We start from the raw sequence: 27,500 nt of genomic DNA, 5'->3' as shown, positions 1-27,500 counted from the left end.
TTTTTCCTGTAACTTCAGGACAAAGTTTCACATTTTAAACACGTCCAGAAGAATAATCTGTGTCGTTCGTTCATTTTTTTTTCAAAATATTTTGGTTTTGTCTCCAAACCCAAAATGAAAAAACACATAATGATTTGTTTTTTCAGTTTTCGAATTTGTGTTTAAATGAAAAATGGAAAAAAATGATAAAGGTCGTTTCCTGTTTCCGTGACTTCAGTGACTGTGATGTCGGACTGAACCAGGACTGATCCAGGTCCAGACCGGGACCAGACCGGACTCTGAGCCTCTGGTCTGGTCTTTGTATGGTCCCAGCTTGGTCCTAGTCCTGGTCTGGTCTCAGTCTCGGCCTGGTCCTGGTCTGGTCCCGGTCTGGTCCCGGACCTGGATCAGTCCTGGTTCAGTCCGTATGCGGCGCAAAAGTCCAGCATCGCAGTCATGGACGTCACGTAAACGGGAAACGGTCGTTCTCCATTTTTTCCATTTTTCATTTAAACACAAAATTGAAAACTGAAAAAATGAATCATTTTCAGTTTTTTTATTTTGGTTTTGGAGACAAATAATGAAGAAAACTGTTTCTTATTTTTGGTTTTATTTTGAAAAACAAATGAACGAACAACACACGGATTCGATGCCTATTCAAGTTTTCCACTCTGGAGCTACTCCGTTACAGTCGGTTTTTTTTTTCAAGCCTCAAAAACACCAACACCGTCTAAACGAAAAACACTTCCCTTAAAATATTCTGTCGTTTTTACCCCCAAACGTTCTCGTGTAAACAGAACCTAAAACTCCATGACTTTTCCAGGATTTCCATGACCGTGAGAACCCTGTGAGCGCCAGATTTTCCCAGTTTTTGTGAGAAAGGGATGAATCTCGTGCCCCAAACTGCGGCCTGGTCTCAAATAAAAGCCTGGTCTGAAACAAATAAACAAGATTATCTGGTGTTTTTCTGTAAATATAACACACGTTTTTATAAAATATCACACGCTCCTCCGCCGCCGCCGCCGCTCCCCCACAGCCACATGTGAAGATGAAGCGGCGCAGTGTCCCCTCCCCCTCCCTCCTCCTCCTTCAGTCCCTCGTTCTTCTCTTCCTCCTTTCCTCCGTTGCCCCCTTCTCCTCTCCTCTTCCTCTTCCTCCTCTTTCTCTCCTTTTTTCTGAAATCTGCAGGTTTGTGCGTTAAACGTGCGTGAAAGACGACGGCAATAAACAAATGTGTGTGCGCGTCCATGTGCGCGTCCCTGTGTGTGTGTGTGTTGTGTGTGTGTGTGTGTGTGTGTGTGTGTGTGTGTGTGTGTGTGTGTGTGTGTGTTTGTTCTCTTCATTGCAGTATTTACTCTTTGCGATTCTCCTCACGACCTTCCTCCTCCTCCTCCTCCTCCTCTTCTTCTTCTTCTTCTTCTCTCCGGTCGGTCGGAGCCGCCGCGGTCGGGGGTGAAGCGTCCGCGCTGCCCCCTGGTGGTGACGGGGGGGGACGCGGGGGGGGGGACGTGAGGACAGAGTGTCTTTAGGTGTTGTCAGAGGCTGAACACACGTGCTGATGTGAGGAGGGACACGTGGGGGACGGGGACATGGTGGAGGGGACACGGTGGAGGGACACGGTGGTGGAGGGACACGGTGGAGGGACACGGTGGAGGGACACGGTGGAGGGACACGGTGGACACGGTGGAGGGACACGGTGGAGGGACATGGTGGAGGGACACGGTGGAGGGACACGGTGGAGGGACACGGTGGAGGGACATTGGAGGGGACACGGTGGAGGGACACGGTGGAGGGACATGGTGGAGGGACATGGTGGAGGGACACGGTGGTGGAGGGACACGGTGGAGGAGGGACACGGGTGTGGAGGGACATGGTGGAGGGACATGGTGGAGGGACATGGTGGAGGGACACGGGGGGAAGGACACGGTTTAGGGACACAGTGGAGGGACATGTTGGAGGGGACATGGTGGAGGGACTTTGCAGGGGACACGGTGGAGGGACATGTTGGAGGGACACGGTTTAGGGACACAGCAGAGGGGACTCGGGGGACTCGGGGGACTCGGTGTGCGCTCGGCGGAGGGACTCGGGGGACTCGGGGGACTCGGTGTGCGCTCGTCTCCCTCTGGTGGTGCGTCGGGGTCGTTGCAGCAGCTGTGAAGGACGAGTCACAAAAACAGACACGAGGGACGAATGGAAACGCCTCCGAGTCACAGTTAAAGCTGCACTGGGTCGTTTTTCCATTTTTTTTGGAGGATTCGTCAAACACTTTTCTCCGTGGACATGTCATTGTTATTGCTTTATCTGGAATGTTCCTCAGTGTGGCATTAATCTTTTCTATCTCCACGGAGACCAAACCAGACCCAAAAAAAAAAAAAAAAATCAGTCTGTGTGTTTCTTATTTTCTTATTTCTTATTTCTCAAAACGTGACACCGAACTGAAAATATCAAATGTTTTTTTCTTATTGGAACAGAACTTTTAAATGATTAAATAATTAATAATTATTAAATGAAAATACATTTTAAAAACCTTGGAGTTATTCTAGATTCAATTCTGTCCTTCAAAAGTCGTGTTAAAAAAAGTGTCCCAGGTTCAGTTCAATAATCTGAATATTCAACACATCAGGAAAAATTAAACATGAAAAATAAATAAATAAATAAATAAATAAATAAATGTGAGCCACGGGGAGAACATGCAAACCTCTGACCCCTGTGGATCCTTCTGTTCTAACTGTGACATTTTTAAATTAAAATTAAATTCTAATCTAAATTAATTTCTAAATTAAAATCTAATTTTGAGCTAAAACAACTTCATAAAGAAACAAGTGTGAAACCAGGACTAAACCAGGACTAAAACTGGACTAAACCAGGACTAAAACCAGACTAAACCAGGACTAAAACTGGACTAAACCAGGACTAAAACCAGGACTAAACCAGGACTAAAACTGGACTAAACCAGGACTAAAACTGGACTAAACCAGATCTAAACCAGATCTAAACCAGAACTAAACCAAAACTAAACCAGGACTAAACCAGAACTAAACCAAGACTAAACCAGAACTAAACCAGGACTAATCCAGGTCTTAAACCAGGACTAAACCAGGACTAAAACGGGACTAAACCAGATCTAAACCAGAACTAAACCAGGACTAAACCAGGTCTTAAACCAGGACTAAACCAGGACTAAAACGGGACTAAACCAGACTAAACCAGATCTAAACCAGAACTAAACCAAAACTAAACCAGGACTAAACCAGAACTAAACCAAGACTAAACCAGGACTAAACCAGGACTGAACCAGGACTAAACCAGAACTAAACCAAAACTAAACCAGGACTAAACCAGAACTAAACCAGGACTAAACCAGAACTAAACCAGGACTAATCCAGGTCTTAAACCAGGACTAAACCAGGACTAAAACGGGACTAAACCAGATCTAAACCAGAACTAAACCAGGACTAAACCAGGTCTTAAACCAGGACTAAACCAGGACTTAAACCAGGACTAAACCAGGACTAAAACGGGACTAAACCAGGACTAAACCAGGACTAAACAGGACTAAAACGGGACTAAACCAGGACTAAACCAGGACTAAACCAGGTCTAAACCAGGACTAAACCAGGACTAAACCAGGACTAAACCAGGACTAAACCAGGACTAAACCAGGACTAAACCAGGACTAAAATGACAAAATAAGAGATTAAAACTTCCTCAAACATGAATCAGTCCAAATAAACGTCAGAAGTTCAGAGAGAAAAAGGAGCAGAACCTGGAGGAACATGTGAGTCTGGAGATCAGCTCTGGTTCTTCTTCTCTCCAGAGACTCTTTGTCCTGGTTTCAAACATCTGAAGGTGAACACTTTGATCTGGAGATAATGAGGAGCTGCACCTGTCGGCGTTCCCACACACCCTGGAGAACCTGGAGAACCTGGAGAACCTGGAGAACCTGGAAAAAAAATGGTCCTGTTTTCTAGACATAGAAAATTAGAAAATGGACCAAAAGAAATGTGCTTCGTCTTGTGTCACTTTCAGATTTGGAAGAAGTACTCAGTTTTGTTACTCAAGTAAAAGTAAAAGTATCACATGAAAACTTCTACTCAAGTAAAAGTATTGGAGTATTTCCCGCGGTATCGCTTGTTTTTGGAGAAAACCTCGTCTCAAACCCACTTCAAGTTTTTTCCCATAACTTTAAAAAAACATAATAGTAAAAAACGAGTCTCGTATCTGCAGACGCTCTGACGACGCCATTAAAAACATCCTGGAAAATGCCTGGAAAATGCCTGGAAAATGCCTGGAAACAAAGCGTGGGAATGTGCACCTCAAAACATTTATTTTATTTATTTTATTGTCATTTTTTTGGGACAAACCTGCTGACGGTGACTCAGTTTGAGATTTTTGTTTTATCTGATTAGTTTCACATTTTAAACGTGTCCCACTAAACCAGGACTAAACCAGGACTAAACCAGGACTAAACCAGGACTAAACCAGGACTAAACCAGGACTAAACCAGGACTAAACCAGGACTAAACCAGGACTAAACCAGGACTAAACCAGGACTAAACCAGGACTAAACCAGGACTAAACCAGGTCTAAACCAGGACTAAACCAGGTCTAAACCACTAAACAGGACTAAACCAGGACTAAACCAGGTCTAAACCAGGACTAAACCAGGACCTAAACCAGGACTAAACCAGGACTAAACCAGGACTAAACCAGGTCTAAACCAGGACTAAACCAGGACTAAACCACTAAACCAGACTAAACCAGACTAAACCAGGACTAAACCAGGACTAAACCAGGACTAAACCAGGACTAAACCAGGACTAAAACCAGGACTAAACCAGGACTAAACCAGGACTAAACCAGGACTAAACCAGGACTAAACCAGGACTAAACCAGGACTAAACCAGGACTAAACCAGGACTAAAACCAGGACTAAACCAGGACTAAACCAGGACTAAACCAGGACTAAACCAGACTAAACCAGGACTAAAACCAGGACTAAACCAGGACTAAACCAGGACTAAACCAGGACTAAACCAGGACTAAACCAGGACTAAACCAGGACTAAACCAGGACTAAACCAGGACTAAACCAGGACTAAACCAGGTCTAAACCAGGACTAAACCAGGACTAAACCAGGACTAAACCAGGACTAAACCAGGACTAAACCAGGACTAAACCAGGACTAAACCAGGACTAAACCAGGACTAAACCAGGACTAAACCAGGACTAAACCAGGACTAAACCAGGACTAAACCAGGACTAAACCAGGACTAAACCAGGACTAAACCAGGACTAAACCAGAGACTAAACCAGGACTAAACCAGGACTAAACCAGGACTAAACCAGGACTAAAACCAGGACTAAACCAGGACTAAACCAGGACTAAACCAGGACTAAACCAGGTCTAAACCAGGACTAAACCAGGACTAAACCAGGTCTAAACCAGGACTAAACCAGGACTAAACCAGGTCTAAACTTGGACTAAACCAGAACTAAAACTCAAAAAATCTCGCCTGTCCAAAGATCTGACCTGTGACTTGGTCTGGTTTGGTTTCCATGGAGATTGAAAGGTTTAATGTTCCAGACAAATCAATAACATCTCCATGGAGCAAAGCGACCAGAAAAGTTACACAGTGCATCTTTAAACGTGTATTATTCATTTCATCAGGACTAAACCGCCGTCTCGCTTCTCGCTCGTCCCCCAGGTCGCTGTCCGGGCGCATCGTGGGCGGAGTCTGGTGGTTCTTCACGCTCATCATCATCTCGTCGTACACGGCCAACCTGGCGGCGTTCCTCACCGTGGAGCGGATGGTGTCGCCCATCGAAAGCGCCGAGGACCTCGCCAAACAGACCGACATCGCCTACGGGACGCTGGACTCCGGATCCACCAAGGAGTTCTTCAGGGTGAGGAGACGACGATGGCGCGTCCACGTCCAACGAAACGAATGTACTCACCCGCGAGAGAATAATTTAGGCCCAGGAGTCACACGTCAAAATATAATAGAATAAAAAATAAAAATAAAAATATAAATGGTAAAAATTTGTTTTAAATAAGCAGCAAAACCAGCAAAATAGAACTTTTCACAACCGGAAGTCCCACAATGCAGGTTTGTGGAATTGTAGGGACCATTTACACACACATTTACACACACATTTACACACATTTACACACATTTACACACACACACACACATTTACACACACACACACTTACACACACACATTTACACACACACATTTAAGCAGAAAAACATTAACCAGAAGTTCCATAAACCTTCCGTGGTGACGTCCGGTCGTTGTGAAAAAAGCTGCTTTGTGTTGAGTTTGAAACTCATAATTAAGACTTTTAAACTCGTAATTATGAGTTTCTGTGAAGTTTTTATTTTTTATTTACTGGTGGAAATGAGCTTTCATAAATATGAGCTCATTTTGTGTGTAAAATTTAATCTGAAATATGTGTAAAACTATAACGAAGTTTCACATTAGCATTAATGTCTTAATAATGTTTCATTAGTTTGTGCTGATTGAGTTAAATTCCCAGGTCCCAAAATGTCTGATTTTACTGTTGTTATTACTGTTGTTAATCACATGCTCCTGTCACTGCACCTGCCGGCCCTGTCTGCACACACACGCTCCTGTCGCAGCGCTCGAAGATCGCGGTGTACGAGAAGATGTGGGGCTACATGAAGTCGGCGGAGCCCACGGTCTTCACCAAGACGACGGCCGAGGGCGTCGCCCGCGTCCGAAAGTCCAAAGGGAAATACGCCTTCCTCCTGGAGTCCACGATGAACGAGTACACGGAGCAACGCAAACCCTGCGACACCATGAAAGTGGGCGGGAACCTGGACTCCAAAGGCTACGGCGTGGCCACGCCCAAGGGTTCACAGTTAAGGTGGGTGGAGTAGTGTAACAATATGGACACGTGTTGTTATGTTATTCCACCCGCCCTGATGTGCCGCCTTTCTGCACCTGACGGCGCCTGACGGGTGCTTAACGGGCACCTGCCGGGCGTCTGACAGGCACCTGACGGGTACAGTGGGGGTTGAGGCTGCGCTCAGACGGCGACATGGACGACTGTTCAGTGTCGTTTATCGCAGAAATCTGTCGATATTTTAAAAACATTTCTTTGGTCCAGATCCTGTTCCGTCTCATGAACAGATCCGTTTGTTTGGACTCAGAGTCTCTGTGTGTCTGGGGCTGTTCTCATGTGAGAGGAGAGACCACAGCGCCCCCTGCTGTCACAGACACTTCTGTTGATCATTCTGATCTACATCATCGTTTATAGAACAGAGATTCATCTGAAAAACACCAGTCCAGGTTTGGTAAAGCAGGCGCCCCCTGCTGTTGGTTTGGTGTATCACAGGGACATTGCCCTCGTGCCTGTAATTCACTAAACCAACAGCAGGGGGCTCCTGTTCTCACACTCAGGATCCTGCTGTGGAGAAGAGCGACTGCAGGGGGCGCTGTGGTCCCCCGTCTCACAGAAGGACCAACCCCAGAGACCAGCAAAGTCTGATGAAGAATATTTACAATTCTAACAATGACACAAAAACAGACAAAGCCATGTCGCCCGGTCTGAGGTCCGGTCTGAGGTCCAGGCTGAGGTCCAGGCTGAGGTCCAGGCTGAGGTCCAGGCTGAGGTCCAGGCTGAGGTCCAGGCTGAGGTCCGGTCTGAGGTCCAGGCTGAGGTCTGGTCTGAGGTCCAGGCTGAGGTCCAGGCTGAGGTCCAGGCTGAGGTCAGGTCTGAGGTCCAGGCTGAGGTCTGGTCTGAGGTCCGGTCTGAGGTCCAGGCTGAGGTCCAGGCTGAGGTCCGGTCTGAGGTCTGGTCTGAGGTCCAGGCTGAGGTCCGGTCTGAGGTCTGGTCTGAGGTCCAGGCTGAGGTCCAGGCTGAGGTCCGGTCTGAGGTCTGGTCTGAGGTCCAGGCTGAGATCCAGGCTGAGGTCTGATCTGAGGTCCGGTCTGAGGCCCAATCTGAGGCCCAGGGTAAGGTCCGGTCCAAAGCCTGGTCTGAGGTCCAGGCTGAGGTCCGGTCTGAGTTCCAGGTCGAGATCCAGTCCAAAGTCTGGTCTTAGGTCTAAGGCCCAGGCCAAGGACCAATCCGAGGTCTGGTCTGAGGTCCAGGCTAAAGTCCAGTCCGAGGTCCGGTCCGAGGCCTGGTCTGAGGTCCAGACTAAAGTCCAGTCCGAGGTCCGGTCTGAGGTCCGGTCTGAGGTCCAGTCCGAGGTCCGGTCCGAGGCCTGGTCTGAGGTCCAGACTAAAGTCCAGTCCGAGGTCCGGTCTGAGGTCCAGTCCGAGGTCTGGTCCGAGGCCTGGTCTGAGGTCCGGTCTGAGGTCCGGTCTGTGTTTGGCATGTGGGGACGACCTGCTTTTGTCTTTAATCTTTTCTTTCAGCTTCGTGTTAAACTTTGTGTTAAACTTTGTGTTAAACTTTGTGCATGTTTCAGAAAACGTTTTCTTTCTGCGTCGCTAACGAGCCTCGCGCACTCAGCTAATGCTACTTCAGCGTTTTTTCGCCCCGAGCTAACGGACTCTTCGTCTGCGTCCGCGGCGACGAGGAGCCGCCCGAGCGCTCGACTCTGCCCCCTGTCGACCACGAGGGGAATGACACCTTATTTTAAATTTCAACTCTTTTGTTCGTACAGATTTTCGTTTCCTCGTCACAGTCCTGGAGTTTTGCTTTGTTTCGTTCGCGTTCAGTCGAGAATTACCCCGAATTCCCCGTTCCACCTTGTGATGTCACGCGGTAACACGGTGACACAAGCGCTCCACTGTGTTTTTAAAGTGCGCATGCGTCTGACGATTCTCAATTTTTTTACTTTTGCACACATTTTTCTTAATTTCAACGATATAAAGATGTTTTCTTACGTTTTTTTTCCTTCAAATATCCGTTTTCCGAGTTTTCGTTTTTCCGAGTACGTAATTCGTTTTTCCGAGTACGTCACATGGTCGCTACGGTAACAGTGATGGAACGCCCCATAATTTCCAAAATTTTGAACATAAAAAAAAAAAAACGAACAAACTGGGAAAATAAAAGTCAGATCTTTATCAAAACATTCAATACAACGATCTTAACTGTTTTACTACCACTTGATGACATCACAAGGTGGAGCAGAGCGTTCGGAGCTTTGTAGACGTAGACAGACTCATCATAAAGAGTCACTCAAACAAACAGGCTCCAGCTGTGAGTCTGATGACGAACAACAGAACACGACTTAAAGGTCGTACAGAGGATTTTTTTGTTGTTTTTGTTTCAAATTGTCGATGAAAATTCAGATTCGTGTTTTAGACGCAGCAGCCGAGTAACTGTGACGACTAGGGATGGGCATGATTAATCGATTAATCGATAATTGATCATTAAGAATTTCATGGATTCCGTTCATTTTAATGGACAAACTGAATGTATGTGTGTGTGTCGTGACCAAACAGGTGTGTACATGTGTCTCTGCATCAGAAGGAGCGAGACACAAACAGTGGGTCAGTCTGTAACGAACCGAAGCACAAATGTGGATTTAACCAGGATTTGTAGAAGAAATTCCACACTTTCCGTTGCGTTGGGACAAGTGTGAGTCCATGTGCACAGTGGATAAAGCAGCACATATGTTTCTGTGTCCAGTGGGAAAAAGTTTTTCCAGGTGAGAGTCGCTCAATGTGGATGACGAGGCCCCGCCCCCCTCCCCCCGTACGCTGTCCTGGTTTTGACAAACACAAATCTGGTCACACTGACCTGTATTCACCTGAGTCATGTCTTTTAATCCAACACAAGTTGAACCACATCAGCGACACAAGAGCTGGAGTTTTATCTTCACTTAGTTTATGTAAATTAGTGATGTGGTTTTAAGTTTTGTTTCTGTGAGATTTGAACAAAACTGAATTAAACACATTATAATGTCAAACAGCTGATGTGGATCTAGAGTCGTTATGTTTATATGTCGTAAAGTTGAATTTATTGATGCAGATTAGTGCAGATAGTAATAATAATGATGATCATTTTAATAGAAAAACATTAAGGATTAATCGATAATCGATCGTTAATTCTTCTGACGATCGATTAAGAACATTTCATTGAATGCCCGTCCCTAGTGACGACCACGATCTATTGGCTGTTTGGTCCTGGTTTAGTCCTGGTTTAGACCTGGTTTAGTCCTGGTTTAGTCCTGGTTTAGTCCTGGTTTAGACCTGGTTTAGTCCTGGTTTAAGTCCTGGTTTAGTCCTGGTTTAGTCCTGGTTTAGTTCCTGGTTTAGTCCTGGTTTAGTCCTGGTTTAGAGTCCTGGTTTAGTCCTGGTTTAGACCTGGTTTAGTCCTGGTTTAGTCCTGGTTTTAGTCCTGGTTTAGTCCTGGTTTAGACCTGGTTTAGACCTGGTTTAGTCCTGGTTTAGACCTGGTTTAGACCTGGTTTAGTCCTGGTTTGGTTTAGACCTGGTTTAGACCTGGTTTAGTCCTGGTTTAGACCTGGTTTTAGTCCTGGTTTAGTCCTGGTTTAGTCCTGGTTTAGACCTGGTTTAGTCCTGGTTTAGACCTGGTTTAGTCCTGGTTTTAGACCTGGTTTAGACCTGGTTTAGTCCTGGTTTAGACCTGGTTTAGACCTGGTTTAGTCCTGGTTTACCTGGTTTAGTCCTGGTTTAGTCCTGGTTTAGTCCTGGTTTCCTGGTTTAGTCCTGGTTTAGACCTGGTTTAGTCCTGGTTTAGACCTGGTTTAGACCTGGTTTAGACCTGGTTTAGTCCTGGTTTAGACCTGGTTTAGACCTGGTTTAGTCCTGGTTTAGACCTGGTTTAGTCCTGGTTTAATCCTGGTTTAGTCCTTGTTTAGACCTGGTTTAGACCTGGTTTAGTCCTGTTTAGTCCTGACCTTAGTCCTGGTTTAGACCTGGTTTAGTCCTGGTTTAGACCTGGTTTAGTCCTGGTTTAGTCCTGGTTTAGTCCTGGTTTAGACCTGGTTTAGTCCTGGTTTAGTCCTGGTTTAGTCCTGGTTTAGACCTGGTTTAGACCTGGTTTAGTCCTGGTTTAATCCTGGTTTAGTCCTGGTTTAGTCCTGACTTAGTCCTGGTTTAGACCTGGTTTAGTCCGTGTTTTTCGTTCTTTGATAAATCCTCTGTACGACCTTCAAAGTTCACGAGTCTCCGTTTTGTGGAATATTGGACCTTTAGACCTTTAAGGATGAGTCCAGTTTCTCCGCCTCGTTCACTCACACAGACCGAAGAGGAAGCGAGGACCTTTTGCTTCCTGATTGGTCCGTCGGTCAGTGGGCGGGGCTCCTCGCGCCGCCGCCGCCGCCGTGTTGTTGTTGCCTGATTTTGCTCTGATGCTTTTTTTGTTTTCGTCACAGTTGTTTGAGGAAATGAGCGGATCTGAACGAACGCTGAACCAAACCCGACGCCGCCAAAAGAGCCGCAGAAACAAAACAAACGACCGTCATGATTATGTTCTGGCTCAGACCGACGAGGTGGAGTACTCAAAAAAAGTACTCGAGTAAGAGTAGGTGACAAGCAGGTGACGGATTCTCCACCGTAAAGTTGTACGTGTAACTAAAAGTGATAAAGCAAAGTAGAAATTACAAAAACACAAAAAGGGCAAATCAAAGTCCAAAATCTGAACATTTTACATTTGATGGAAAGATTTTTAACACTGATTTGTTTTTAATTATAAACAGACTCATAATAAAGTGTTACTCATCCATCCATTTTCTTCCGCTTATCCAAAGTCGGGTCGCGGGGGACTCCCAGACTTCCTTCACCCCAGACACGTCCTCCAGCTCCTCCGGGGGGACCCCTGAGGTGTTCCCAGTCCAGACCAGAGACATAGTCCCTCCAGTGTGTCCTGGGTCTTCCCCGGGGCCTCCTCCCGGTGGGACATGAACACCTCCTGAGGGACACGTCCAGGAGGCATCAGAACAGATGTCCCGAGCCTCAGACTGGCTCCTCTCCACGTGGAGGAGCAGCGGCTCTACTCCGAGCTCCTCCCGTGTGACTGAGCTCCTCACCCTGTCTCTAAGGGAGACGCCCAGACGCCCTGCGGAGGAAACTCATTTCGAGCGCTTGTATCCGCGATCTCGTCCTTTCGGTCACTACCCAGACTCATGACCAGAGGTGAGAGGAGGAACGAAGACTGACCGGTAAATCGAGAGCTTCGCCTTTCGACTCAGCTCCTCTTCACCACAACGACCGATACAGCGACCGCATCACTGCAGACACGCTGCACCTGTCAATCTGCCCACGCTGCACCTGTCCACCTGTCAATCTGCCCACGCTGCACCTGTCCACCTGTCAATCTCACGCTCCGTCCTCCCCGTCACTCGTGAACAAGACCCCGAGATACTTGAACTCCTCCACTTGAGGCAGAGACTCTCCACCCGCCCGGAGAGGGTAAAACGCCTTTTTCCGGTCGAGAACCACGACCTCGGACTTAGAAGAGTTGATCTTCATCCCAGACGCTTCACACTCGGGTCAAACCGCCCCAGTGCTGCAGGTCCTGGTTCGATGAAGCCAACAGAACAACATCATCCACAAACAGCAGAGATTAAATCCTGTGGTCCCCAAACCGAACCCTCCGGCCCCTGACTGCACCTAGAAACTCTGTCCATAAACACAATGAACAGAACCGGTGACAGGTGCAGCCCTGGCGGAGTCCAACAGGTGTGACTCACTCATGTTACTCATACACGTGTGAATTGCCACGTTTCCATGAGAGCTTCAATATGTGGGTTTCACGTGACGTCACAGGGCGACGTTTGTCAGACGGAGGCAGGAAGTGAACCGACTGGAGGAAAACGCCGACGTGTTGTGTCGTTTACGTCTGTGCCAATCGTTCGAACCGAGAGAAGGAAAAGCGATGTTTTTAGAGAACAGAAGATCGTCGAACACAAAGGTCAGAAATGGAAAAAGCCGACAGAACAACACCGTAAAAAGTGGATTACAAACAGTGTCGGGAAGGTGACTTTTAAAATGTAATCCCCTACACATTACAGATTACACGCCTCAAAATGTAGTTTGTAATGGAATCCATTAAATTACTTAAAGTGAGTAATGTAATCTGATTACTTTGGATTACTTGATATTTTCATGTTTTTTAGTTTAGTTCTAGTTTTAGTCCTGGTTTAGTTCTAGTTTTGTTTTGATTTTAGTCCGGGTTTCAGACCTGGTTTAGTTCTGGTTTTAGTCCTAGTTTAGTCCTGGTTTAGTCCTGGTTTAGTCTTAGTTTAGTCTTAGTTTAGTCTTAGTTTAGTCCTAGTTTAGTTTTGGTTTTAGTCCTGGTTTCAGACCTGGTTTAGTCCTGGTTTAGTCCTGGTTTAGTCTTAGTTTAGTCCTAGTTTAGTTTTGGTTTTAGTCCTAGTTTCAGACTTGGTTTAGTCCTGGTTTTAGTCCTGGTTTAGTCCTGGTTTAGTCCTAGTTTAGTCCTAGTTTAATTCTGGTTTTAGTCCGGGTTTAGACTTAGTTTAGTCCTGGTTTAGTCCTGGTTTAGTCCTAGTTTAAGTTTTTGGTTTTAGTCCTAGTTTCAGACTTAGTTTAGTCCTGGTTTAGTCCAAAATGTAAAAACAGTAAAATCCCTCTGTGTAATCCATTTATTTGAACAAAGTAACTGTAATCCAATTCCCACTCACTGAAACAGTAACTGTAACTGAATACAGTTATTCATCATTTGTAATCTGATTACTCTGGTACTTGTAATCTGTTACTCCCCGACACTGATTACAAACCTGTTTGTGTCGGGAGCAGCAGAATTCACTGCTGCTCGTGTCTGCAGTGACACGTCGACAAAGGTTTGTTACAAAGATCAATAGTTTTTTGTGGTTCACCTAAACATAAACGAATCATTAACGACTAACGACGTTTGTTGACATTAAATAGTTCAGATAAATCGGTCACTGTCGATACACTGCAGTTTTACACATAACGTCGATACACATAAAATAAGAGAAACACTCCCCCCGGCCAAGACCAAACATCATCATCATTTAGTCGTTTTGCACCGAGGTTGAGGATCCATCCACTCACAAAAAAAGTTATAAGCCTCCAAACTTTTGTACTTTGCCTTCGTCTGTTGTCTGGTGTAGAACGACGTCTGAAGAGATCAATAGTTGGTGATCTCCTCTGCCTCGATTGTCGGCAAATCTTTTACTAAGATCAGGGTCACGTCTGATATATTTGTCGACTAACTGCTCGTACTTTTGCCTCGTTACAGACTCTAAATCCTGACAGTAAGAACTCTTCTCCACATCTGTGTTCTCCAGAGCCGCGTTTGTTTGTCGCGTTCGTTTGTCGCGTTTGTTTGTCGCGTTCGTTTGTCGCGTTTGTTTGTCGCGTTTGTTTGTCGCGTTTGTTTGTCGCGTTTGTCTTCACTTCCTGCCCTCCACCTGAAATTCGCGCATCATCGTGATCACGTGACTGAAACCCTCCTATTCCAAATAAAAATGATTTAATTCTGGATAAAAATGAATTCCGCTTCCACGTAAACACAAATCATGAAAATGCTTCAGAATTAAACTTAATGGTGAAGTAAGTGTTTGGTTTGTTCTTGTGACGGAGCCTCGTGAAGCGTCGACACCTCAGCCTCGATATCGTCTCAAACGGCTCGACGTGTCTGAGGCCTCGGAGACACACTGACCTCTAGTGGACAAATTTAACCATTGCAAACCAGCACACGACCCATGAGGCTCAGGCGTCTGTTCCTGATGCCTCCTGGACGTGTCCCTCAGGAGGTGTTCATGTTCCACCGGGAGGAGGAGACCCAGGACACACTGGAGGGACCATGTCTCTCTGCTGGCCTGGGAACACCTCGGGGTTCCCCTGGAGGAGCTGGAGGACGTGTCTGGGGTGAGGGAAGTCTGGGAGTCCCTGCTCAGGCTGCTGCCCCCGAGACCCGACCCCGGATAAACTGACGAAAATGGATGGAAACAACAAGGAGAAGATTTTAATTGAATTCGGAATAAAAAAAAACATCATGTAAACGTGGCCAAAGAAACTAAACTTAACTCTCTCACTTTGTTTCATATTTACATGTGGACGTTTCATTTTTGTTGCGTCTCTGTCATTTCCGGCTCTTCTGGAAAGTTTTTTTTTGGTTCAGCTTTCGTCCTTTGCCGCTGTCTGAACGACTTAAACTCTTCTGTCCCTCTCTCTCTCTCACCACGGCTCCTCCCCCCTCCCCCATGTCCCCGCCCCCTTCCACCACCTCCCTCCCCCTCCCCTCCTCCTCCTCACCCCCCCCCCTGAATTGGACGTCAGTTTTACCCACTCACCCTCTCACCAAAAAAATCTGCTCTGTATCGTTTTCAAGAAGCGCAGTAAACCTGGCCGTGTTAAAGCTCAATGAGCAGGGCCTCCTGGACAAACTGAAAAACAAATGGTGGTACGACAAAGGAGAGTGTGGCAGCGGAGGCGGTGGCGAGAAGGTTAGCCGCTCATGTCGCTACGCCGCGTGCTACGTGTGCGTGTGTGTGTGTGTGTGTGTGTGTGTGTGTGCGAGCGGGAACAGGGGCATCTGCCAGGTCGCCAGCAGAGGGCGCCATCACCGGCAAAAACGCAGAGAACACGTCCGCGCCGACCGCCTCCACAAGAACCACGTTTGTGTTTATTTGAAGCGTAACTTTTCTGGCGGAGGCTCCGTTAAACGTTTTTCTACGTGGAGACGGAAGAACTTTGAGATGTTTTTTTTCTCGTTATTTTTAAATAAATAAACAATAAATAAACAAAACGTGACAACTTCTGAAGTTATCACCGGCCCCGCGGTGTCACTCATCACTCATGTCACCAGATCTTTGGCATTTTTTGTCCCAACAACTTGAAACTTGGCACTGCCCACACTCGTCACGTTAGGATGAAACTCTCTGAATTTGGACTCAAACGGGCGAGCAGTTCGAGAGTTACGAGTGGAAGAGACAAGCAAACTCGCGCACGAACGTTCCTTGCATTTACGCGCTCACCTGCATTTGATAGAAAGACAATAAATAAACAAACAATAAATAAACAAAATGTGACAAGTTCTGAAGTTATCACCGGCTAAACTTCATCACTCATGTCACCAGATCTTTTGAGTTTTTTGTCCGAACGACTTGGCGCTGCCCACACTCGTCACGTTGGGATGAAAATCTCTGAATTTGGACTCAAACGGGCGAGCGGTTCGAGAGTTACTTGGGAAACAAACAAACTCAAACACGGACGTTCCTCGTATTTACGCACTTGCATGAATTTGACAGACGATATTCAGACAGATAAATAAATACTTACGCATCTTTACACAGAACACGAAGAGAGAGTCGCTCCGCCCATCGGCGTCGTCCCAGAGAGTCAAACATACGCAGGTGTCGGTGGAACTCGTTCATTTGTTTTTCAAAATAAAACCAAAAAATAAGAAATTGAAAAAATAACCAACTATTTTCTTCATTATTTGTCTCCAAAACCAAAATGAAAAAAACAGATAATGATTTTTTTTTTTTCAGTTTTTGATTTGGAAAAAACAGATAACGGATTAAACCAGGACTAAAACAGGACTAAACTAGGACTAAACCAGGACTAAAACAGGATTAAAACCGGACTAAACCAGGACTAAAACAGGATTAAAACAGGACTAAACCAGAACTAAAACAGGATTAAAACAGGACTAAACCAGGACTAAACCAGGACTAAAACAGGACTAAACAGGATAAAACTAAAACAGGACTAAAACAGGACTAAACCAGGACTAAAACAGGATTAAAACAGGACTAAAACCAGGACTAAAACAGGATTAAAACAGGACTAAAACAGGACTAAAACAGGACTAAACCAGGACTAAACAGGACTAAAACTAGGACTAAAACAGGACTAAAACAGGACTAAACCAGGACTAAAACAGGACTAAACTAGGACTAAACCAGGACTAAAACAAGGACTAAACCAGAACTAAAACAGGACTGAGTGTCAGGTACGGGCCCGGAGTTGCACCCGCGTAGACTGTCAGATGATCAGAACTGAGACCGAAACCAGGACTGAGACTGGGACTGAGATCGGGACCAGACTTGAACAAGATCAGGACTGAGACCAGGACCAGACCAGGATCAGACCAGGATCAGACTGGGACTGAGATCAGGACTAAGACCAGTTCAGTCCTTGTCTCAGTCCAGCATCAAACTTTAAGTCACGTAAACGGACGTCCCTTATCTGTTTTTTTTTTTTTTTTTTTTTCATTTTGGTTTTGGAGACAAATAATAAAGAAAATCGTTGTTTTTTTCCATTTTTTCTTATTTTTGGTTTTATTTTGAAAAACAAATGAACGAACGACACACAGATTTTGTTGTTCCAGCAGCGGCGTTTCCCGCTCACTAAAGTTCATTTAACATCAGACCTGATTTGATTACACTGTTTTATAAAACTATTTGATAAACTGTTTTAGTGCCGCTGTGTTCAGAAACTAATAATCCGCCTAATCGTAGAGTCGAGCTGTTTAACGTCACACTGTGGAACATTCCGTCTCCGTAGAAACGAGCAGGTGCCGGACCCTCCATCAGACCGTGTGGGCGTGTGGGCGTGGACGTGGTTCTGCGTGCGAGAGGAGAGAGCCAGTACTGTGGAAACAAGACGATCCACTGGAAAAAAACTAATCTGAAACAAGAAAATGAGTCAATATTTTCATGTTCTGTTTCTTAAAGGAGCTGTATGTAATCAGTGGGTTTCACTTGGTGGAAACCGTGTGACCTGCAGCATTAGGATTCGTTCGCTCGACGGGAGGCGGGAACTTTTTTTATTGAACCAGTCGCTGCTGTTTGGTCGTGACGTTTGTAAGTTTGTAAAGCTCCAAATCCTGAAGGAAGAACAATAACGTCTTTTCCCGAGATCAAATTCAGCAAATATTCTCTTTGTTCCGACTTTAAATCCTCGATCTCGGGAATCGTTGCCAACACAGAATGTCTGTCTCTTCGCTGATTGGCTGATGTCCGAACTCTCACTTCCGGCGTTCTTCAAACCGTCTAGACCAGGAGAGTCAAACTCATGTTGTTCCGGGGGTCGAGTCCAACCGACTTTGATCCAAAGTGTCCTGGATCAGAAAACTCATGTCATATAAACCCCAAAAATAACAAGAAGTTCAAATATTTGTGCAGAGAAACACAAATCTATTACAGAAATCTTTTTGAATTGATGAACTCTTTCTTTTACAAAATATTATAATATTATGAACAACCTGAAACTTTAAGAAAAATACAATTTCAACACAAAGTTTGAACATGAACTTGTCTGTAAACAGGAATAAGTCCATTTTTGTTGTAAAATCCTGCACTCGGCTCCACTTTTCTCATGTTGGACATTTTTCTGATGAGGGTGTCACGGTCAACAGTCAAAACGATCGTCCTTTAAGAGCGTTTGGAAAGAGACAAGTCTTCATTTGTGCTGCTCTGGTGGGAGGGGCCACGTACAGAGACGCTGGAGACGCTGCTGTGATAAACACCACAGAAAATTAACAACATTTTAATAGAAAATATAATAAAAATACTTTAGTAGAAAATCAGCCGAGGGCCAGATTAAAGGTGGTCAAGTGTTTTCTGATTCTTGACCGAGTCGCTGGAGGGAAATGAAATTGAGCGGAAGCACTAGGTGGCGCCAGACTGACGATCGTTTACCTACCAGGGGTTGAAAAGCTCAATAAACGATGCTGCTGGTGGAGGACCTGGTAAATCCGGGTTGCCAGATCCTGTGCAGCTTTGACGCGTATTTTGAGCGACAAAAATATTAAAAACGTTTTATTTGAATGTTACAGGACGACCGTTATCTACACATTTAGAATCACATTTAAAAACAAATCAACTAAAATAAAAATACATTGTGATTAAATACTTGAAATTATTATTTTCCAAAGTTAAAGGGAGCCACAACGAAAGGATAAAAAAGCCGACTCCTGCCCTAAAAATAAAACAACTCCAGGTTTGTTTCTGAGCACGAACAACGTTAGAACATGACGCAAAACTCATAATAATCCATTTTGAGTAATACTGAACCTTTAAAACTCTGGCAACATAGATTCTGTTGTGTCACAGTCCGATTTTAAAACCGTAAAACTTCATACGGCTCCTTTAAGTTTTTGTTCCGATCACCAAAATAAAAGTCCATCGTTTCAGAATCCTTCGTCCGTTTGCTTCGACAGTAGCGGCTCCGTGTTTCCGAAACAGAAATGTCCTGGCGGCATGTCCCCGTTTTCCGAGCGGTGACGAAGCCAGGGCCCCGCTTGTTTATATGTCTGTTAGCTCCGCCCCCTCGCCCCTCGCCACGGCGGAGCGAAGAGACATGTAGCGGCGGCGGGGCCTCCCTGGGCTCGCGCACTGGCTCCCAGTAAAACGAAAGGTGCTCTCGTTGGAGTTTCTGATGACGTACGATTGAATAACATAAAATAACATGTGCTATGATGTTATTTATGTTATTTCCCCTCCCCCCCTCCCCTTTCCCACCTGTCCCCGCCCCCAAACGAAGAACGCCAGTAAACCATGCCGTATTGAAACTGAGTGAAGCAGGAGTCTTAGACAAACTGAAAAACAAATGGTGGTACGATAAAGGGGAGTGTGGACCCAAGGACTCGGGAAGTAAGGTCAGTGTCCAGCCCCCCCACCCCCACCCCCCGCACCCCAGGGACCCCCCCCCCCACCACGGGACACCCACCCACCTCCACTCACCCCAGGGACCCCCCCCCCCACTGCACGCTGACACAGGCAGACTGTAGGGTACGGAAGCCGAGAGGGCCACAACGAACGCAAACGCCGCAACAAATACAAATGCGACAACAACAAAAAAAAAGCCACAACACACCAAAAAAAGCCACAACGGAACTCTATTTTAATGCAAACGCCGCAACAAATACAAATGCGACAACACAAAGGCAAAAGCCGCAACACATTAAAAAGCCACAACAAACCAATAAAAGCCACAACAAACCAAAAAAGCCACAACACACCAAAAAAGCCACAACAAACCAAAAAAAGCCACAACACACCAAAAAAAGCCACAACAGAACTCTATTTTAATGCAAACGCCGCAACAAATACAAATGCCACAACACAAACGCAAAAGCCGCAACACATTAAAAAGCCACAACAGAAATGAACATGGGACTCTATGTTAATACAAACGCCGCAACACAAATGCAAATGCCACAACACCTTAAAAAGTGACAACACAACAGAAAGCCACAACAAATGAAAAAAAGCCACAACGGAAATGATAGCGGGACTCTATGTTAATACAAAGGCCACGACACAAACGCAAATGCCGCAACACATTAAAAAGCCACAACACGTTAAAAAGCCACAACACAAACGCAAATGCCGCAACACATTAAAAAGCCGCAACACGTAAAAAAGCCACAACATATAAAAAAGTCGCAACACATTAAAAAGCCGCAACACGTAAAAAACCACAACATATTAAAAACAAATAAAAAGCCACAACACATTAAAAAGCCACAACACATTAAAAAAGCAAATAAAACGCAACACATTAAAAGCCGCAACACAAAATTAAAAAGCCACAACACATAAAAAAGCCACAACACATAAAAAGCCACAACAAAAAAGCCACAACACATTAACACATAAAAAGCCCACAAACAACAAAAAGCCACAACACATTAAAAAGCCACAACACATTAAAAAAAGCCACAACACAACAAAATGCCACAACACATTAAAAAGCCACAAACACATCAAAAAAAAAACAACACATTAAAAAGCCACAACGGAAGTGACCGCGGGACTCTATTTTCCGTCGGACCGATCAAGCGGCAAGTGAAGAAGAAGAACTACAACGTGAAATGAATAACGATAAAACAATAAATTACTTTTACTTACGTTTCCAACTTCTCCGTTCCTTTACTTTTCACGTTGTCGTTCTTCTTCTTCACTTGCCGCTTGATCGGTCCGTCGGAAAATAGAGTCCCGCGGTCACTTCTGTTGTGGCTTTTTTTGGTTTGTTGTGGCTTTTTGTTGTGTTGTCACATTTGTGTTTGTTTGCGTTTGTTGTGACCCTCTCGGCTTCCGTAGTTTGGGGTCAGACTGGAGCACACAGCGAGTGGACTCAGCAGTTACTTCGTTTTATGTCACGTGTTTAAAGTTCAGTGGTGAAAGAAGTACTGCGTTTTGTGAAGTAAAAGTACAAAAAGTTACTCAAGTAAAAGTAAAAGTATACACAGGGTTCGCTCTCGTTTTCACTGAAAAAAATTTGTGTAGAATTGATTCAGACTTTACGTGTAAATCTGAAACTGTTTCCGCTCGCCTTATGGTTTGGGATTATAGTTTTTGAACGTTTAAAATCCTGTCAGTGCGTTTATTGTCGTCTCTTTTAAACAAAAGGCGCAAACGTTCAGAAATAATCAGAACAAACTCATGAGAACTGAACAGAACACTGAAGCTGAAAGAGCAAAAATGTGGCTGTTTGCTGCAGGTGATCAAAACTAAAACACATCAGGACTCCAGCCGCTCCAAAGAAGTAAAAAAAAAAGTAAAAAGTTTAGTTAAAAGGCTTTTATTTAAATGGCCAAAGCCGACATGTTTCGACCTTAACTGGTCTTCATCAGGGCTCAGTGAAGAACTAAGAACACTGGAGCTGTGGGAAAGAGAGACGAAAATTCCATGACTTTTCCAAAACTTTCATTGAATTTACAAAATACATAAGTCGTTTAAGTATAGTACAAGTATAAGTAAGTAAAAGTATAAAAGTACCTGTTTAAAACTGTACTTAAGCATTTTGCAGAGAGTTTTAAAACACTTACGGAGCAGAGTTTTCTCTGTGTTAGAACGTCTCAGTCTCTGCCCCGGTCACCCAGCAGGTGCAGGCAGGTGCAGACAGGTGCACACCGGGGTAATGAGGGGTTCAGAGCATTAGCACGGAGGAAAAGTAAAAGATTCAATTCAATTCTCTAACTGGACAAAAGTTTTAGAGTGAAGATGAAGCTCGTCCGAGAGGCTTCTTCAGCTCCGGTCAGACAGAGGGGGCGGAGCTAACTGTGTGAGGGGAGGAGCTAAGTGCACAGAGATTCAGCAAGTGATGTGGAAATAAAAATCTTATTTTGTTGCGATGCGCCAACGAGCACAGGCCGCCGAAAACAACACAACACGACCATCTTCCGCTCACCTTCCAGATTTTATTACACTTCCATGGCTCCGCCCCTCACAGTTAACTCCTCCCACCACACAGTTAGCTCCTCCCCTCACACAGTTAGCTCCTCCCCTCACACAGTTGACTCCTCCTACCACACAGTTGGCTCCTCCCCCTCGGTCTCCTCCGGCGTATGACCAGAAGCGTCTTCACTCTGAGACGGTTCGATCCTTCGTTCGTCTTGGAGCTTCAGTGAGGAGAAGTTTTCATCTGGACTCTGGTTTTGTGTTCGGTTCTAAAACTCCTTCCTCTCGAGTTGGACTTAAAGAAAGATTTATTCAAATGTAAAACGTTTTCTGGACCTGAAACATTGAGCACAGATGAAGAGTCCAGATGAGCCTCGCTGAAACCTTCTCTGGTTTTCACTCTGAAACTTTTGCCCAGTGACAGAATTATTTTTCGTTTTAGACTCAGACCTGAACGACAGACAGTGTTGGGAAGTTTACTTTTAAAATGTAATCCCCTACAGATTACAGATTACACACACCAAAATGTAGTCTGTAACGGAATCCATTAAATTATTAAAGTGAGTAATGTAATCTGATTACTTTGGATTACTTGATTTTCTGTAGAGAAGCAAAGACGAGGAAATCTTCACATAAGAAATTTTTTCTGTTAAAAGAAAATAAAAAAGCCCAAACTTTACTGAACCAAATTAAAAATATTATGCATGGTTTGGTCCTGTTAAATCCTAGTTTAGACCTGGTTTAGATCTAGTTTAGACCTGGTTTAGATCTAGTTTAGACCTGTAGTTTAGACCTGGTTTAGATCTAGTTTAGACCTGGTTTTAGATCCTGGTTTAGATCTAGTTTAGACCTGGTTTAGATCTAGTTTAGACCTGGTTTAGATCTAGTTTAGACCTGGTTTTAGTCCTGGTTTAGATCTAGTTTAGACCTGGTTTAGATCTAGTTTAGACCTGGTTTAGATCTAGTTTAGACCTGGTTTTAGTCCTGGTTTAGATCTAGTTTAGACCTGGTTTTAGTCCTGGGTTCAGTCCTGGTTCAATCCTGAATTAGTCCTGGTTTAGAAAAAAAAGAAAAATAAAGGGATATGGCCCAAAATGTGAAAACATTTGTACTCTGATTACTTAACTCCGGTACATGTAATCTGTTACTCCCCAACACTGACGACAGAGACACAGACCTGAGCTGAAACATAAATAAATCTCAGCTTCATCAGCGCAGTTTTATTTTTACTGTTACATCGAGTGTTTGGACTCGACTCCACCTTGCCTCAGGTCTGATCAGGATCATTAAACCTCTGCTGCTTCTGCACCACGACACAGACATGAGTCCACTCCTGCAGTACTGACAGGGACGCACTGACAGGGAGGCACCGACAGGGACGCACCGACAGGGACGCACCGACAGGGACGCACCGACAGGGACGCACCGACAGGGACGCACCGACAGGGAGGCACCGACAGGGACGCACCGACAGGGACGCACCGACAGGGAGGCACCGACAGGGACGCACCGACAGGGAGGCACCGACAGGGACGCACCGACAGGGAGGCACTGTGACAGGGACCACACACACACACACACACACACACACACACACACACACCTGCAGGAGCCCCAGACCCTCCAAAAGACACTTTATTCAGAGCTTCACTTCTTCTTCTTTTTCTTATAAATGTCGTGTGACTGTGAATCTGAAATTTCACAAATCAAGAAGATTCATCCCATTCACACAGGCCCTGACACACACACACAGGCCCTGACACACACACAGACCCTCACACACACACACAGGCCCTCACATATACACACACACACACAGACCCTCACACACACACAGGCCCTCACACACACACACAGGCCCTCACAACACACAGGCCCACACACCACACACACACACACACACACACAGGTCCTCACACACACACACACACACACACACACACACATACACACACACACACACACACACACACACACACACATGGCCCCACACATACACACACACACACACACACACACACACACACACCACATACACACACACACACACACACACACACACACACACACACTGGCCCCTCACACATACACACACACACACACACACACACACACACACACACACACACACACACACACACAGGCACCTCACACACACACACACACACACACACAGGCCCTCACACACACACACACTGGCCCCTCACACACACAGGTCCTCACACACACACACACACACACACACACAGGCCACACACACACACACGCACACACACAGGCCCTCACACACACACTGGCCCCTCACACACACAGGTCCTCACAGAGAGCCCCTCCTCCTCCTCAGTCTGACTGAACACTCGCTCAGAGCTGAAACATGACTTTAAAGTCACACACACCGAGTCAGTGCATGTCCCTGTGTGACCAGCACACACCTCAGGTCCTCAGGTCCTCAGAAGGAGGTCCTCAGAAGGAGTGGTTAGTGCAGCTCACTCACAGATCACAGTTCAGAGAGTCAGGTCTGAAGCTTCACAGAGTGAGATGTTTGATGGTAGTGTGTGTGTGTGTGTGTGTGTCAGATGTTTGTACTTTCAGGTAGAGTGTTAGATGTTTCACACTGAGTTAGAGTGTTAGATGTTTGACAGTGGTGTGTGTGTGTGTGTGTGTCAGATGTTTGACGTGTGTGACTTGGTCTCTGTGTGCCGTGCTCTGATTGGCTGTCTTGTGTCCTGTGTCCTGTGTCCTCTGTAGGACAAGTCGTCCCAGGCCCTGAGCCTGTCCAACGTGGCGGGGGTCTTCTACATCCTGGTGGGCGGCCTGGGTCTGGCCATGCTCGTGGCCCTCATCGAGTTCTGCTACAAGTCCAGAAACGAGGCCAAGAGAATGAAGGTGGACCTCCCCGAGCCTCTGTTCCCCCTCACCCCCTCCCCCAGCCTGCAGCAGCTTGCCCACATTAGCCAGGCCCTGTGCCCGCCGTACCCGGCCGAGGCCACTGAGCACATGTAGTGTGTTCAGACTGTAAGTGCTGCCCCCTGGTGGCCCCTCCCCCCGCTGTGTCTGATTGGCTGTGGTCATGTGACGTCCTGCTCTTGGTGTTGTGGCTCATACGGCCCTGACAGACGCACAATATCACACACACATACACACAACATACACGCACACATACACATACAGAGCACACACATACACACAACATACACACATACACAGACACAACACGCATACACACACAACACACACACCCCGACACACAAACGCACACACACATACACACAACATACACACATACACAGACACAACACGCATACACACAACATACACACACACATACACATACAGAGCACACACATACACACAACATACACACATACACAGACACAACACGCATACACACAACACACACACCCCGACACACAAACGCACACACGCATACGGCCCTGACAGACGCGCAACACACACAACACACAAAACACACAATACACAACATACACACAACACATACGGCCCTGACAGACGCACAATATTACACACACATGTACACAACATACACACACACACACACACACATACACAGAATACACACATACGGTCCTCACAGTCACACAATATCACACACAGACACAACACACACTGGCACACACACATAGGCCCTCACAGTTGCACAATATCACACAAAGACACACAATATACACGCAGACACACAGACACAAAGACACACACACAGAGACACACATACGGTCCTCACAATTGCACAATATCACACACACACCAACATCACACACATAAACACACAAAGACACACACACATATGACCCTCGCAATCGCACAATATCACACACATACACACAAACACGCAACACAGACACACACACACACACACACACTCAGCCCCGCACACACTCTTCAGCGCAGACCCAGCCAGAACAGACAACTCCACAAACAGACAGGTGCAGACAGACAGGTGCAGACAGACAGGTGCAGACAGACAGGTGCAGACAGACAGGTGAAGACAGACAGGTGCAGACAGACAGGTGCAGACAGACAGGTGCAGACAGAGAGTGTTTCTGACAGTTAAAAAATATTTAAGTAAAAAATATCATGTCAGCTGTAACATTATGAATATGTTTCTTTTATTAGAGTAAAATCAAATCTGGAGTCGTGTTTTTTTTTCATTCACATGTTTGATTAAATTTTTATTCTGAGTCTGTTTACATCCGCAAAGCTCCAAACGCTCTGCTCCACCTCGTGATGTCGTGACGTGGTGGTTTTCAAGTTTTAGTTCATCTTTAGTTCAGTCGAGATCGTCAACTCCAGGACTGGAAAAAAAAAAAAAAAAAAAAGATCCATGTGATTCTAGTGAAGGTGTGTGGAGCGGAGCACTTCCTGTATCACCACATGATGACATCACAAGGTGGAACAGAGTGTTTTCAGTTTCAGAGAAGAGCTCAGGGTTTGTGTGTTAAACGTGCAGTGTTGGGAAGTTTACTTTTAAAATGTAATCCCCTACAGATTACAGATTACACACCCCAAAATGTAGTTTGTAATCAGAATCCATTAAATTACTTAAAGTGAGTAATGTAATCTGATTACTTTGGATTACTTGATTTGTTGTAGAGAAACAAAAACAAGGAAATCTTCACATAAGAAATTTTGTCTGATAAAAGAAAATAAAAAGTCCAGATTTTACTGAACCAAATTAAAAAATATTATTGATAGAAGAAGAAGAAACACGTCCACACAGCAGGATTTAGACCTGTTAAATCCTGTTTTAGACCTGATTTAGTCCTGGTTTAGTTCTGGTTTTAGACCTGGTTTATACCTGGTTTAGACTGGTTTAGACCTGGTTTAGACCTGGTTTAGACCTGGTTTAGTCCTGTTTAGACCTGGTTTAGACCTTTAGACCTGTTTTAGTTTTAGTTTAGACCTGGTTTAGACCTGGTTTAGAGCTGATTTAGACCTGGATTAGACCTGGTTTTAGACCTGGTTTAGACCTGGTTTTAGACCTGGTTTATTCTTGTTTTTTTAGTCCTGGTTTAGACCTGGTTTAGACTGGTTTAGACCTGGTTTAGACCTGGTTTAGACCTGGTTTTAGACCTGATTTAGATCTGGTTTGGTCCTGGTTTTAGACCTTTAGACCTGTTTTAGACCTGGTTTAGACCTGGTTTTAGACCTGGTTTTAGACCTGATTTAGATCTGGTTTAGACCTGGTTTTAGACCTGGTTTAGACGTAGTTTTAGACCTGGTTTAGTGTCCGGCAATGAGTGGAATTACCAAGAAGAAAAAAAAAAAAAAAAAAAAGGGATTTAGCCCAAAATGTGAAAACAGGAAAATCCCACCATGTAATCCTTTTATTTTAGCAAAGTAACTGTAATCCAATTACCACTCACTGAAACAGTAACTGTAACTGAATACAGTTACTCATCATTTGTACTCTGATTACTCCGGTAC

At 45.2% G+C, this 27,500-nt stretch overlaps 1 protein-coding gene across 1 annotated transcript in view; it reads left to right on the top strand.

Moving 5' to 3' along the window:
* The window catches only part of LOC110170303 (glutamate receptor 4-like), a 130,396-nt gene that overhangs the window by 97,732 nt on the left and 5,164 nt on the right, over nucleotides 1–27,500 (top strand). The window contains 4 exon segments of the mRNA XM_055148284.1: nucleotides 5,688–5,886; nucleotides 6,627–6,874; nucleotides 15,254–15,368; nucleotides 24,804–24,941. Coding sequence (XP_055004259.1) covers nucleotides 5,688–5,886; nucleotides 6,627–6,874; nucleotides 15,254–15,368; nucleotides 24,804–24,941 — 700 coding nt within the window.

The sequence above is a fragment of the Boleophthalmus pectinirostris genome, unplaced genomic scaffold (assembly GCF_026225935.1).
Source record: "Boleophthalmus pectinirostris isolate CB_2022bp ecotype Guang Dong unplaced genomic scaffold, ASM2622593v1 HiC_scaffold_12, whole genome shotgun sequence".
Classification (NCBI taxonomy): domain Eukaryota; kingdom Metazoa; phylum Chordata; class Actinopteri; order Gobiiformes; family Gobiidae; genus Boleophthalmus; species Boleophthalmus pectinirostris.
This window is presented reverse-complemented; position numbering and strand designations above follow the sequence as displayed.